Source organism: Oncorhynchus mykiss, chromosome 17 (genome assembly GCF_057628025.1).
Source record: "Oncorhynchus mykiss isolate SJ-2025 chromosome 17, ASM5762802v1, whole genome shotgun sequence".
Classification (NCBI taxonomy): domain Eukaryota; kingdom Metazoa; phylum Chordata; class Actinopteri; order Salmoniformes; family Salmonidae; genus Oncorhynchus; species Oncorhynchus mykiss.
Window position 1 is genome coordinate 29,069,517 of NC_143038.1, and position 13,314 is coordinate 29,082,830.

Genomic DNA, 13,314 nt, shown 5'->3' on the forward strand with positions numbered 1-13,314 from the left:
CCAGTATGCCAATATTTTTTCCATGGCAAAAATGACAAAAAGCAGACCAAACTCCCAAACTGCTTTATGTAATATATTGTGCGTTATAGCTTGGGGGGAAAAAAAATATGACTGGATGACAAGACAGTTGTTTGTTTCCAACATTACGGCCATTTTCTTAAATCAGTTAAATCCGCTTCATGTTTTGTTACCTTGCCACAAGGGTTGGGCAAAATTTGTGGAGACCTCTTCTACGATATACTACTCCAAATATGGTGATATCCGATAATCATTTAGTGCCGTTAATGACAAAATTATTTGAGACTGCCATTTTTGTGCTATTTAACTAAGCAACAGTTAAGAACAAATTCATATTTACAATGACTGCCCACAAAAAAGGCCTCCTGCGAGGACGGGGGCTGGGACAAAAAAAATATTAACAATATTATAGTCACATTCTCATTAAATAAATCATTGGTGGCAAAAAAATAAATAAAGGCTTAGTTAATTAATTTAGAATTTTCAACATATTGATACAGCCTAACTGATAAAACCGCAGTTTTGATTCGTAAAATAGCGTAATCTTGCACGTCACAATATATCGTCTTGCATTTTAATTTAGTCACATCAGCCCAACCCTACTTGCCACGATACTAATGAGCATTGCGATACTATAACTCAGTATTTGTATTATTCAAGGCTGTCAATCATTTCATACCCCAATGTATCACAGGAGGCTGGTGGCACCTTAGTTGGGGTGGATAGGCTCGTGGTAATGGCTGGAGCGGAATAAGACTAATGGTATTAAATACATGGTTTCCATGTGTTTGGTGCCATTCCATTTGCGCCGTTCTAGCCATTATTATGAGCCGTCCACCGCTCAGCAACCTCCACTGGACTGTATATACTATAGATATGCATTTCCTGAAATACTGCTGAAAAAGAGTGGCTGTTTAAAAGGGACCACTAGTCTGAAAACAAATATATACAGTGACAATACATTGAATATTGTGGGTAAAACTTAAAACTGATCATCTAAGAGTGCTTACACCACAAGCGAAGAGACTACAAAGAGAACCGGATTGAACTCAGAAGAAACAAAATAAGGTTGACCCTCACCTCTCCCTCCAGAGGTACTTCCGGGATGTGATGACTCACTTCCTGTGCGGGACCGCTCAGAAGGTGGCTCCTCATTCCTCCAGCTTGGGTCCCTGAGGACAGAAGAGAAAGGTTTTGAGTAAATACTTTAAGACGATATGAATTATATCAATAACATGCTGACTAGACCAGGCACGTCCGTGTGTGGATCGACAAAATCAACATGCTCACCAAACGCGATCTGGACACGCATGTTGAAATATCAAAACGAAATCTAAACCAACAATATTCATTTGGGGACAGGTATAAAACACATGAAACATTCATGGACATTTAACTAGCTAACTTACTGTTGCTAGCTAATTTGTCATGGGATATAAACATTGGGTTGTTATTGTACCTGAACTGGACAAGGTAAATTTTATCTGGATCTTTGCTAAATTTGAACCCATTTTGGGTCACACAAAATCGTGTGTTCTTTATTCCAACAACTAATCCACAGATAAGGGGAAACCTAGAAACCAACTTTAAGGTGCATTACCGGCACCAACTGGACGTTAATCTTTCAATCACTCAAGTGGGTATATGCTCCTAAAAACCAATGAGGAGATGGGAGAGGTGGGACTTGCATCACATCAAGCATCAAAAAAAGAACCAAGTTCTATTTTAGCGCCTGGCTACGCAGACAGTTGATGCACACAAGAAGTTTGGATGAAATGATTGGCATGTTAGTTTTAGGAATGACCCACACAAACATGAAAATACACAGTATCAGTCAAAAGTTGACGCCAACTCATTCCATGTTTTTTTTTTGTTTTTTTACTACTTTCTACATTGTAGAATAATAGTGAAGACATCAAAACTATTAAATAACACATATGGAATCATGTAGTAACCAAAAACGTGTTAAACAAATAAAAATATTTTATATTTGAGATACTTCAAAGTAGCCACCCGTTGCCTTGACAGCTATGCACAATCTTGGCATTCTCTCAACCAGCTTCAAGAAGTAGCCACTTGGAATGCATTTCAATTAACACGTGTGCCTTGCTAAAAGTTAATTTGTGGAATTTCTTTCCTTCTTAATGCGTTTGAGCCAATCAGTTGTGTTGTGACAAGGTAGGGGTGGTATACAGAAGATGGCCTTTTACCAAATAAGCCATATTATGGCAAGAACAGCTCAAATAAGCAAAGAGAAACAGCAGTCCATCATTACATAAAGGTCAGTCAAAGTGAAACATTTAAACTACTTTGAAAGTTTCTTCAAGTGCAGTTGCAAAAACCATCAAGCGCTATGATGAAACTGGCTATCATGAGGACCGCCACAGGAAAGAAAGAAAGACCCCGAGGTACCTCTGCTGCAGAGGATAAGTTCATTAGAGTTAACTGTACATCAGATTGCAGCCCAAATAAATGCTTCACAGAGTTCCAGTAACAGACCTCAACATAAACTATTCAGAGGAGACTGCAGCAATTTGACCATGAAGGCCTGATTCACATAAAGAAACCACTACTAAAGCACACCAATAAGAGGAAGACACTTGCTTGGGCCAAGAAACATGAGCAACGGACATTAGACCGACAGAAATCTGTCATTTGGTCTGATTAGTAGGAAAACGGATGATCTCCGCATGTGTGGTTCCCACCGTGAAGCATTGAGGTGTGATGGTGCTTTGCTGGTGACACTGTCAGTCATTTATTTTGAATTCAAGGCACACTTAACCAGCACAGCTAAAACAGCATTCTGCAGCGATATGCCATCCCATCTGGTATGCTCTTACATAAATAGATTTTGATTTTTTTAAAAACACTTTTTGGGTTACTACATGATTCCATGTGTGTTATTTCATAGTGTTGATGTCTTCACTATTATTCTACAATGTAGAACCCTTGAATAAGTAGGTGCCCAAACTTGACTGATACTGTGTGACACACACACACACACCAACAAAAAGAAACGTCCCTTTTTCAGGACCCTGTCTTTCAAAGATAATTCGTAAAAAATTCACAGATCTTCATTGTAAAAGGGTTTAAACACTTTACCATGCTTGTTCAATGAACCATAAAGAATTAATGAACATGCACCTGTGGAACGGTCGTTAAGACACTAACAGCTTACAGATGGTAGGCAATTAAGGTCACAGTTATGAAAACATAGGACACTAAATAGGCCTTTCTACTGACTGAAAAACACAGAAAGAAAGATGCCCAGGGTCCCTGCTCATCTGTGTGAACAGTTATGAAAACAGGCATGCTGTAAGGAGGCATGAGTACTGCAGATGTAACCAGGGCAATAAATTGCAATGTCCGAACTGAGACGCCTAAGACAGCGATACAGGGAGACAGGATGGACAGCTGATCGTCCTCGCAGTGGCAGACCAGTGTAACACCTACACAGGATCGGTACATCCGAACATCACTCCTGCGGGACAGGTACAGGATGGCATCAACTGCCTGAGTTACACCAGTAACGCACAATCCCTCCATCAGTGCTCACATTGTCCGCAATAGGCTGAGAGAGGCTTGACTGAGGGCTTGTAGGCCTGTTGTCTGGTGAGAACCTGCCTTACATTACCGGGCAAACCGTCGCTGGACCAGACAGGACTGACAAAAAAGTGCTCTTCACTGACGAATCGCGTTCTTGTCTCACCAAGGGTGATGGTCTGATTCGAGTTTATCGTCAAAGGAATGAGCGTTACACAGAAGCCTGTACTCTGTGGAGGGCCTGTCAGCGTCTGGAGCAGTGTGTCAGCATCATCGGTCTGAGCTTGTTGTCATTGCAGGCAGTGTCAACGCTATGCGTTACAGGGAAGACATCCTCCTCCCTCATGTGGTACCCTTCCTGCAGGCTCATCCTGACATGACCCTCTAGCATGACAATGCCACCAGCAATACTGCTCGTTCTGTGCGTGATTTCCTGTAAGACAGGAATGTTAGTGCTCTGCTATGGCCAGCAAAGAGCCCGGATCGCAATCCAATTGAGCACGTCTGGGACCTGTTGGATCTAGGGCCATTCCCCCCAGAAATGTCCGGGAACTTGCAAGTGCCTTGGTGGAAGAGTGGGGTGACATCTCACAGCAAGAACTGGTGCAGTCCATGAGGAGATGCACTGCAGTGTACTTAATGCAACTGGTGGCCACACCAGACACTGACGGTTGCTTTTGATTTGGACCCCCCCCCCCCCCCCTTTTGTTCAGGGACACATTATTCCATTTTTTTAGTCACATGTCTGTAGAACTTGTTCAGTTTGTGTCTCAGTTGTTGAATCTTATGTTCATACAAAAATTAAGTTTGCTGAAAATAAACACAGTTGACAGTGAGAGGACGTTTCTTTTTTTGCTGAGTTTATAACACACACAATTCAGGGAAAGGTTGTTTCCAGAGGGCCCATGACCAAATTACCAATAAACAGCTGCTGTAGATATTACAAAATGTGTAATAATTTAGAGCTGAAAACATTAAATACAAGCACAAAATCTGAGTTATAATGCTGTTTATGTTGCACCAGGTTGCTCTTGCATAGTGTTTTGCTTACCATAAAAATCACTCAAGAACTCTACCAGACTCACGCTCAATTCAGCTCTGCCGCTTCCTGCTATACCCACAACCCCTCACCTGTCTCTGTCGCGAGGTTTCCTATCGAAGCCCTTGGACTGGTCCTCTTCCAGCTGCCTCTGGAGCTTCTCCTCCACCTCCCGCTCCTTAGCCGCTGTGTCCACGGGCTTGGCCGCTCCAAAGATGGAGGCTCGACCAGAGCTGCGGGCGGCTGCCGGAGCAGCTGGGGGAGCCCCACCGCTGCCGGCCTGCTGCTCCTCCTTGGCCATGCTGCGCGGCTTCAGGACCAGCTTGGGCCTCTCGGTGGGACCAACTGGTTGTGCGGGGTGGGGAGATACATGGGTTACATTGTCTATATTTAACCTTAATTTGAACCTTGGCATAATCCCCAAGGGAGTCCTGTTCATAGTGAGATGTAATATAGCACTGCTAATTATTTAAAGGGGATCTAGGCAGGGAACCTGAGGGAAGGGTGGTGTCAGTGGGGGTAGCAGGATGGACATGTGGTTACAGGGTTGAATAACACAGAATAATAAACTGTAATAAATAAAATATTGAGAACAATTTGAGGGTAGTTTACCCTCACCTCTCTCCTCGCGCCCTTCGTCCTGCCTCTCGTACCGGCCCTCCCGGTCTCCGCCGTAGCGATCCCGGGCCCCATAGCGGCTACCACCACCTCCGCCACTCTGATCGTCATCGTCACGGCGGTACCCACTGCCGAAGGCACGTCGCCCTCCGTCATCCCTATCCCTGCGGGAGCCAAAGGCTGCGGTAGAGTAGAGGGAGTACAAGCGCCAAGACTTAGTCGCTTTATGCATACCGCTGTCTAACTGAAATATGAGGGCAACACAGGGAAGCACTTATTCTGTTTAGTTTAGCACAAGCAACCGCAGACAGATTAATGCAACTGCAGGATCTAAAAACTCTGCCACTCCGCAAGTGTCAGGTTGAAAAAAAGGACTTGACTAACGCCAAGCACTCACAGTGCAAGTTTGGGGAATAATACTGGAACAATTCACGTGATGTACTATTTTTCATTATCTTTAGGTCGAAAAACTGGAGCTCATGAATCGCACATTGTGGCAGGGTCAAAGACATCTGATTTACTGCAAAATTTGACAAAGCGTTGCACTTTAAATCAAATGTTATTTGTCACATGCACATGTGGCACACTGGCACCATTTGTCACATTTACAACCTTTGTAAACCTTACCGTGAAATGCTTACTTATAAGCCCTTAACCAATGATGCAAATAAGAGAGGAGAATATTTACAAAATAAACAAAAGTAAAAAAAAAAAATTGAGTAACAATAAAATAACAATAACGAGGCTATATACAGGGCACACCGGTACCCAGTCAATGTGCGGGAGTACAGGTTTGTAGAGGTAATTTAGCTAATATGTACATGTAGGTAGGGGTAAAGTGACTATGCATAGATAAACAGCGAGTAGCAGTAGCGTATAAAATGTGAATAGTCCAGGTAGCCATTTGATTAGCAGTTCAGCAGTCTTATGGTTTGGGGGTTTAAGAAGCCTTTTGGACCTAGACTTTGTGCTCCAGAACTGCTTGCCGTGCGGTAGTAGAGAGAACAGTCTATGATTAGGGTGTTGGAGTCCTTGGCAAATTGTAGGGCCTTCCTCTGACACCACCTGGTATAGAGGTCCCGGATGGCAGGAAGCTTGGCACAGTGATGTACTGGGCTGTACGCACTACCCTCTTTTGCACCTCGTGGAGTTTGGGAAAGTCTGATTTAACCATTGGGAGTTAGCCAGCTAACTAGCAATTAGCATTAGCGGCTAATACAATCCATTTTAGGCACAACTTTTCCAGAATATTCCTAACAAACAAGCTGTTTGCAGACAGTAAGACACAAACTAATAGACAATCAACAGAAAACAGAATAACTGACATTACACACGCAGGGGTGGTGTATCACATTTAACAAACCAAAACAGTGAAATAGCATTATAGATGGTAAAGTAAAAAACAAAACCGGTCCTTGCATAGATACCGATACATACAGGGTTCATATAGATTGACTTTTAATTAAGTTTCCATGGCCAACAATTGGCAGTGTCAATGTACGTATAAAAAAAGTAAAGCGCAATGTGGTAGACACTGGGAGGCTGCTCTCTGATCACATGTACCATCTCCCGTTTCTTGTTGAGCAAGGCACTTAACCCCGCCCCAAAAAGTAAAATACCTGTTAGGCAACTGTATAAAACATGTGGTCAACCCTGAGCCTGGAGATGTTTTGTTAGAGGGGGACTAGAATAAAAGCCTGTACAGGTGACTCACATTAGCTTTCCTGGAGGATGGCTGACCACCCTTGATGTAAAACATTACAACCAAATACGTTTGATGACAAATGAAATAATTTGCTCAATCAATATAACAAAAGCTCAAATGGCTATAGTAGGTTACAAATATTTTTATTCAGCCCACAAAATATTCAGCCCAAATCAAATGGAAGTATCAAGAAAGAAAGTTAAGACACATAATCCAAAAACAAGGCTAGATTTAATATTTTTTTCCTAATGTTTAAAAATCTCAAATTATTATTTTGATTAACATGATTCGATTCACAGCGATTGAATCGAATCCCAACTAATACAATGGCAGTGAATTGTCTCATCAAGAAGAACCATTTAGATTAATCAGAATGAATCGTTCACAAAAGTTAAATCAACTTTGTATGGCCTTATTTGCTAGTGTCAGTGGAATGTTTTTGGGGACAGGACGAAAACATTCATACATGCAAATAATATCTAAACAGTTACCTAGACGGTACAAAATCGGTTTTGAATTGGCTACCTAGTTAATCTGTTCTCTATTTAAGTGAAAGTGCCCGAGAAGCCGGTGTCTGGAGGATATATTGGTACGGCTGTTCGGCCTTAGACGAAGTTGTGCCGAAAATCTCCCCCGACAGACTTCTCCCTCCCGTTCGCGTGAACGCACTCAATTCTTCAATGCTGCGTCTTGCTTGCTAGGTGAGATTTCTATTCTTCACTCTGTTGTCAGTTTAGCCTACATTTCACTGATCTTAGCAGAAAGCATTTTTTATGTGTGTCCTTCAAGGCAGCTGTCAATGATCATGTTAGGCTGCGTTTCATTAGACTTATGGTGGTTTGATCGCGGGGGAGGCACTAGTAATGTCTGCAGTTTGGTTATTTGTTTCAAGTGTATTAGTCTATAAATCGTCATCTCTCCCATGTCTTATTCAACTAGTAGCTGTTCTGAAATGTTTATTGCTTGCCTACATTTTACTCCCTCTGCTTAATATAACACACACATTAATTATTTGTTTTGGTTGCCTATCCTGATGTGAAGTTCGTTCTATAGAAAGTGACAAAATTAAGGAAATTAGAAGGGAGAGGGGGGGATTTCAGCAAGGCCATTTTCTTGCCTGCTGAAATTCCCCCATCCCCCCCTTCTATCTTGGGACTGCAAGACCTGGCAAACATCAGAATTAGTGATGCACCGCATTTTTGACCAATAACCAATATTTTCCTTGCCAAAAAAACAATACCGATATTTACGATTTTTGCAGCCTTTTAAGCATTCTAGTACAGTTAAATAGGTTACAGACAAACATGGACTCAGCGGTGTAAGGCACTGCATCTCAGTGCAAGAGGCGTCACTACAGTCCCTGGTTCGAATTCAGGCTGTATCAAATCCGGCCGTGATTAGTCCTAGTTAAAAAAAGGTTACACACTGACCAAAAAGTTATTTTGTTGGCATTTATGTATGTCCCCATTACCAGCAAAACAAAATCAAAACCTACTTTTCACTTACTTGCTGTGCTGTTTCTATTGACTTTTATTTGGATACATCGATAAATATGAGCTAATAAGGAGCGATTTCACCTGGAATAGAAAATATGCTCACTCGTCAGGACACTGTTGCTCAGAGGAGCTAGCCAACAACACAATCACTTCAAACTGAAGCTGGAAAGACTGCAAACTAGCTGCACTTTGTTTCGTTTGAACTTTTTTAAATTGCCAATTCATGATTTCGACTGGCTGAGAAACGCTGCCTGCCTGTTTGTCTCGTCTCGACATGTTCATTACTATTGAACATCTGGAGATCGAGTTCGAATACTGAAACAACATTGCAAATGTCAGAAAAATAGCAAGGTTATACAAATCTCTGCTGTTGAAAACTAAATGTTAGTCTCCCATTTCTTTTAGACTATCTCCACTATCAAAAGCTTCTAGACATTAAGTTTATAAATTGCTTGCCTGGGCTAATGAGAGGGTGGATTGCGTTCTCAAATGGAACAGAGCAAATAGGCATTTTAATCATACATTTTGCTGGTGGTAACTTGTAGAAAAGACACCGGCTGGAATGCTTTAACCAGTCAGTATTCAGGATAACATTTTATAGGCTAGACCTGCTGCTGCAATGTCCAACTGTCTCTCTACTTGAGCAACAGTCCACTATGCAGGTGATGCGTGCAAACTTTGTCATTCCGATCCTGGCTGATAAGTTGATTTTTATTTGATTGATAAAATATATTTTTTAAACTGTGCCTAAATAAATAAATGAACTGAAATTACAATTTCCATTACTTTTTCAAAAACTTTTGGATTGGATGATTTTCCAAAACTTGTCCAGGCCTGGAAAACACCATTTTAAAACTACATTTGCCTAGCATTTTAGCTATGGATGTGACGTTTGGCAGTGCCTAATAAGTCAGTTCTGCACCTGCCTGGCTGAGTGGCAGTGCGAGTGGAATGAGCGAGCTTGCCTGGCAAGCACAGTGCGAAACACGTGAGGAAATAAAACTTGTCTGCATGGAAAGTTGCAAGACCAATACATTTTTCATTCAAATATTTGATCATTATCTGTTCTCTATTTTAATTATTGTAAGATTTTCAAGGTATTCCAGTACTTGAATTCCAGAGTGCCAAATTCAAGTACTTTAAGCACCTTGTGTGAACCCTGTCATGAAGTAGCATGGCAGGAGGCAGCGGGAGAAAGCCAGCATCTATAAAAACTGAAGTCATATTCATATTAAATGGAGAGAAGAGGGGGAAAAAATATATAATAACCTTTTGAAATAATTAAGTCTGATATTAAAAAAAATGTGAAAGGCTTCGGCCATATGGCCGAGATCGTATGTCGCATGGCTGTCAATTATCTTCGATATATCACAATAATCGCCCAACACTACTTGATATTCATAATCATACAGGAGGCATTAGGGACCTGGATAACAAAGTAAACACAGCAGACTAGATCAGTGGTTCCCAAAAGTTTTATCGTCCCGTACCCCTTCAAACATTCACCCTCCAGCTGCGTACCACCCTCTTGCACCAGGGTCAGCACACTCAAATGTTGTTCTTTGCCACACTATATGATACATGTATTAAACATAAGAATGAGTGTGAGTTTGTGTCACAACCCAGCTCGTGGGAAGTGCCAGAGCTCTTATAGGACCAGGGCCAATAATACACTGCTCAAAAAAGAAAGGGAACACTTAAACAACACAATGTAACTCCAAGTCAATCACACTTCTGTGAAATCAAACTGTCCACTTAGGAAGCAACACTGATTGATTGACAATAAATTTCACATGCTGTTGTGCAAATGGAATAGACAACAGGTGGAAATTATAGGCATTTAGCAAGACACCCCCAATAAAGGAGTGGTTCTGCAGGTGGTGACCACAGACCACTTCTCAGTTCCTATGCTTCCTGGCTGATGTTTTGGTCACTTTTGAATGCTGGCGGTGCTTTCACTCTAGTGGTAGCATGAGACGGAGTCTACAACCCACACAAGTGGCTCAGGTAGTGCAGCTCATCCAGGATGGCACATTAATGCGAGCTGTGGCAAGAAGGTTTGCTGTGTCTGTCAGCGTAGTGTCCAGAGCATGGAGTTGCTACCAGGAGACAGGCCAGTACATCAGGAGACGTGGAGGAGGCCGTAGGAGGGCAACAACCCAGCAGCAAGACCGCTCCCTCCGCCTTTGTGCAAGGAGGAGCACTGCCAGAGCCCTGCAAAATGACCTCCAGCAGGCCACAAATGTGCATGTGTCTGCTCAAACGGTCAGAAACAGACTCCATGAGGGTGGTATGAGGGCCATTTGTGATGTTTATGGGTCATATTGGAGTGCCAACAAAAGAAGCTCGTCAAAGGTAAGGCATGAATTATATTTTTATTTCTGCGTTGTGTCGCGCCTGCAGGGTTGAAATATGCTTTCTCTTTGATTACGGAGGTGCTATCCTCAAATAATAGCATTGTTTGCTTTCGCAGAAAAGCCTTTTTGAAATCTGACATGTTGCATGTGTGATTTAATGAAAGTTTGATTTTTATAGTAATTTTATAAATTTGGCGCTCTGCATTTTCCCTGGCTTTTGGCCAGGTGGGACGCTAGCATCCCACATATCCCAGAGAGGTTTAACAAAGTTAACCATTTTCATTGTAGTGTCCAAAATGTCTTTCAAGCTGTCAGGTGTTCCCTTGGCAGCAAGAGCCTCTCAGTGGATGCTGCAGAGTACCCAACTGGTGTCGGGACCAACTGCTTTGCTCACACTTTACGACTCCACTATGTCTCCCTGTCATGGCTTTTGCACCATCAGTACAGATACCAACACATCTTGACCACCAAAGTCCATTTGATGTCACAAAGCTGTCCAGTACTTAAAAAATATCCTCTCCGGTTGTCCTGGTTTCCAGAAGAGGATGTCTTCCTTAATTGACCCCCCCAGAAACGTAACAGACATATACCAGGAGCTGTGCCAGGCCCGCAACGTCTGTTGACTCATCCAGCTGTAACGCATATAATTCACTGGCTTGTATGCGAAGCAGTAATTGTTTCAAAACAATTACTGTTTGATGAAGAGATTGTCTGTATAGCTTTTTTTCACCTTTTCCCACAGAATGGAAGAATAAAGTCCTCAATAGTATGGGGTTTGCCTGTCCTTGCCACTTGGTAGCTCACCATATAAGACGCTTCTAGCCCCTTCTTATTAATGGTATCTGTTGCTTTTATACATGTCTTACTACTCAAAAATAATCTTAACTCTCGCTCAAAAACTCCCGTGGCTTATTTTTCAAATTGGGATGTTTCATTTCTAAATGTCTGCACAAGAGTGAAGGTTTCCCAATAGAGAGTAACATTTAATGTGATTGGATGTTAATTATTTGACCAGGCTACCTGTATTTGACATTGTGTTGTTATTTTGCTCAACACTAGATGGTTTAATTGTATTTTTGGCAGTAAAACGAGGCTACTCCGGTGAGAGAGAAAAACATAACCAAATGTATAGCCCTGTTGGAAAATCTAAATGTGAAGATTTTTTTGAATTTTATATTTTGAAAGGTGAATCACATTTTTATATGGCATACCCCCGAAGGCATTGCACGTACCCCAAGTTTGGGAATACCTGGTCTAGATTGATGACGATACGTTAAGTTTGAGCAATGGTTTCACCTCCGTTCTCACCTCCCCGGTCTTCATAGCGGTCTCTGCCGCCAAAGCCGCGGTCCCGGTCGCCGCCACGGTCGCCGAAGCCGCGGTCGTTGTCCCTTCGCAGCATGTCACGGTCTCCGTAGCGGTCGCGTGACCCTGAGGGAACGAATGAGTTAAATGGGACTATGAAAGGGATGCAAATCAAGTAACACAAATACAAATCAAGTCTCTTGAGATCAAGAAACATTAAGAAAAAAATGTCAAAAGGATGCATTTCTTTTCACACAGTGCAAGATAAGAACTGGAACTATGTGGACGGCATAAAACAGACCCATGCGTGCTTGACATTTCAGATAAAAAGTGTAGCATGAAAAAAAAAAAGCATGACGCTTTGAGACAATGGTGACTCACCACTTGGATTTGGTTTTATGTAGCAAAATTTGAAATAGGGTTTTTTTTACATTGGAAAAGAGTAGACACTAAAAGCTACAAAATGGTATATCATACAGTGCATTTTTGACAATGGGGAAAGTCATTCTGCTTTGAAAGTTGATAAACTTGTAATTTCACTTTTGAGAAAACTGCCTTTGAATATTTTGGTATCTACACCCATTCAGCATCGTTCACATCCTCTTAAGCTTTAGCCCCACCCACCCTGTTTAGCTCTCGGAGCGTTCATAACGCACACCTGATGCTCTGGCCGATGATTTGTTTACCTCTGGATAACATGAAACAGCTCTGCTGGCAACAATTTCATTACGTTTTTTTGCTGACACCGGCCATATTCAACGGGTGTTGTACACTTTGACGTTGTTGTGACCGCAATTTCAGGTGGATTTCTCAAAACGTGAACAAGAAAAGGAGGTATTTCGGCTATAAAAATGGGATTATTGTGAGTGAAAACATCCGAAGCTCAAAGGTAAACAATTTAATTTGATTGCTTTTCTGATTTGTGACCAAGCTTCCTGCTGCTAGCTGGACATAATGCTATGCTAGGCTATCGATAAACTTACACAAATGCTTGTCTTGCTTTGGCTGTAAAGCATAATTTCAAAATCTGAGATGACAGGGTGATTAACAAAAAAGCTGTGTTTCACTATATTTCACTTGTGATTTCATAAATATGAACATTTTCTAGTAAGATTTTTTTGTCCGTTGCGTTATGCTAATTAGTGTAGTTGATGACAATTCTCCTGGATCCGGGAGGGGTAGTTCTAAGTTAAGACATGAACCTAGCACGCTAAACAACGTGTAAGATTACAC

At 41.8% G+C, this 13,314-nt stretch overlaps 1 protein-coding gene across 12 annotated transcripts in view; it reads right to left on the bottom strand.

Annotated features, from left to right (window-relative positions):
• The window catches only part of LOC110493954 (eukaryotic translation initiation factor 4B), a 43,886-nt gene that overhangs the window by 15,524 nt on the left and 15,048 nt on the right, over positions 1-13,314 (bottom strand). For 3 of the 12 annotated variants that reach the window (XM_090205181.1, XM_090205184.1, XM_021568576.3), the window contains exons 7-10: positions 12,073-12,207; positions 5,219-5,398; positions 4,693-4,945; positions 1,099-1,190 (exon numbers count right to left, since the gene is read on the bottom strand). In XM_090205181.1, coding sequence (XP_090061307.1) covers positions 1,099-1,190; positions 4,693-4,945; positions 5,219-5,398; positions 12,073-12,207 — 660 coding nt within the window. Of the gene's footprint in view, positions 1-1,098; positions 1,191-4,692; positions 4,946-5,212; positions 5,399-12,072; positions 12,208-13,314 lie in introns of all 12 variants that reach the window. The other 9 variants (XM_090205185.1, XM_090205182.1, XM_021568577.3 and 6 more) reach the window with 3 other exon arrangements.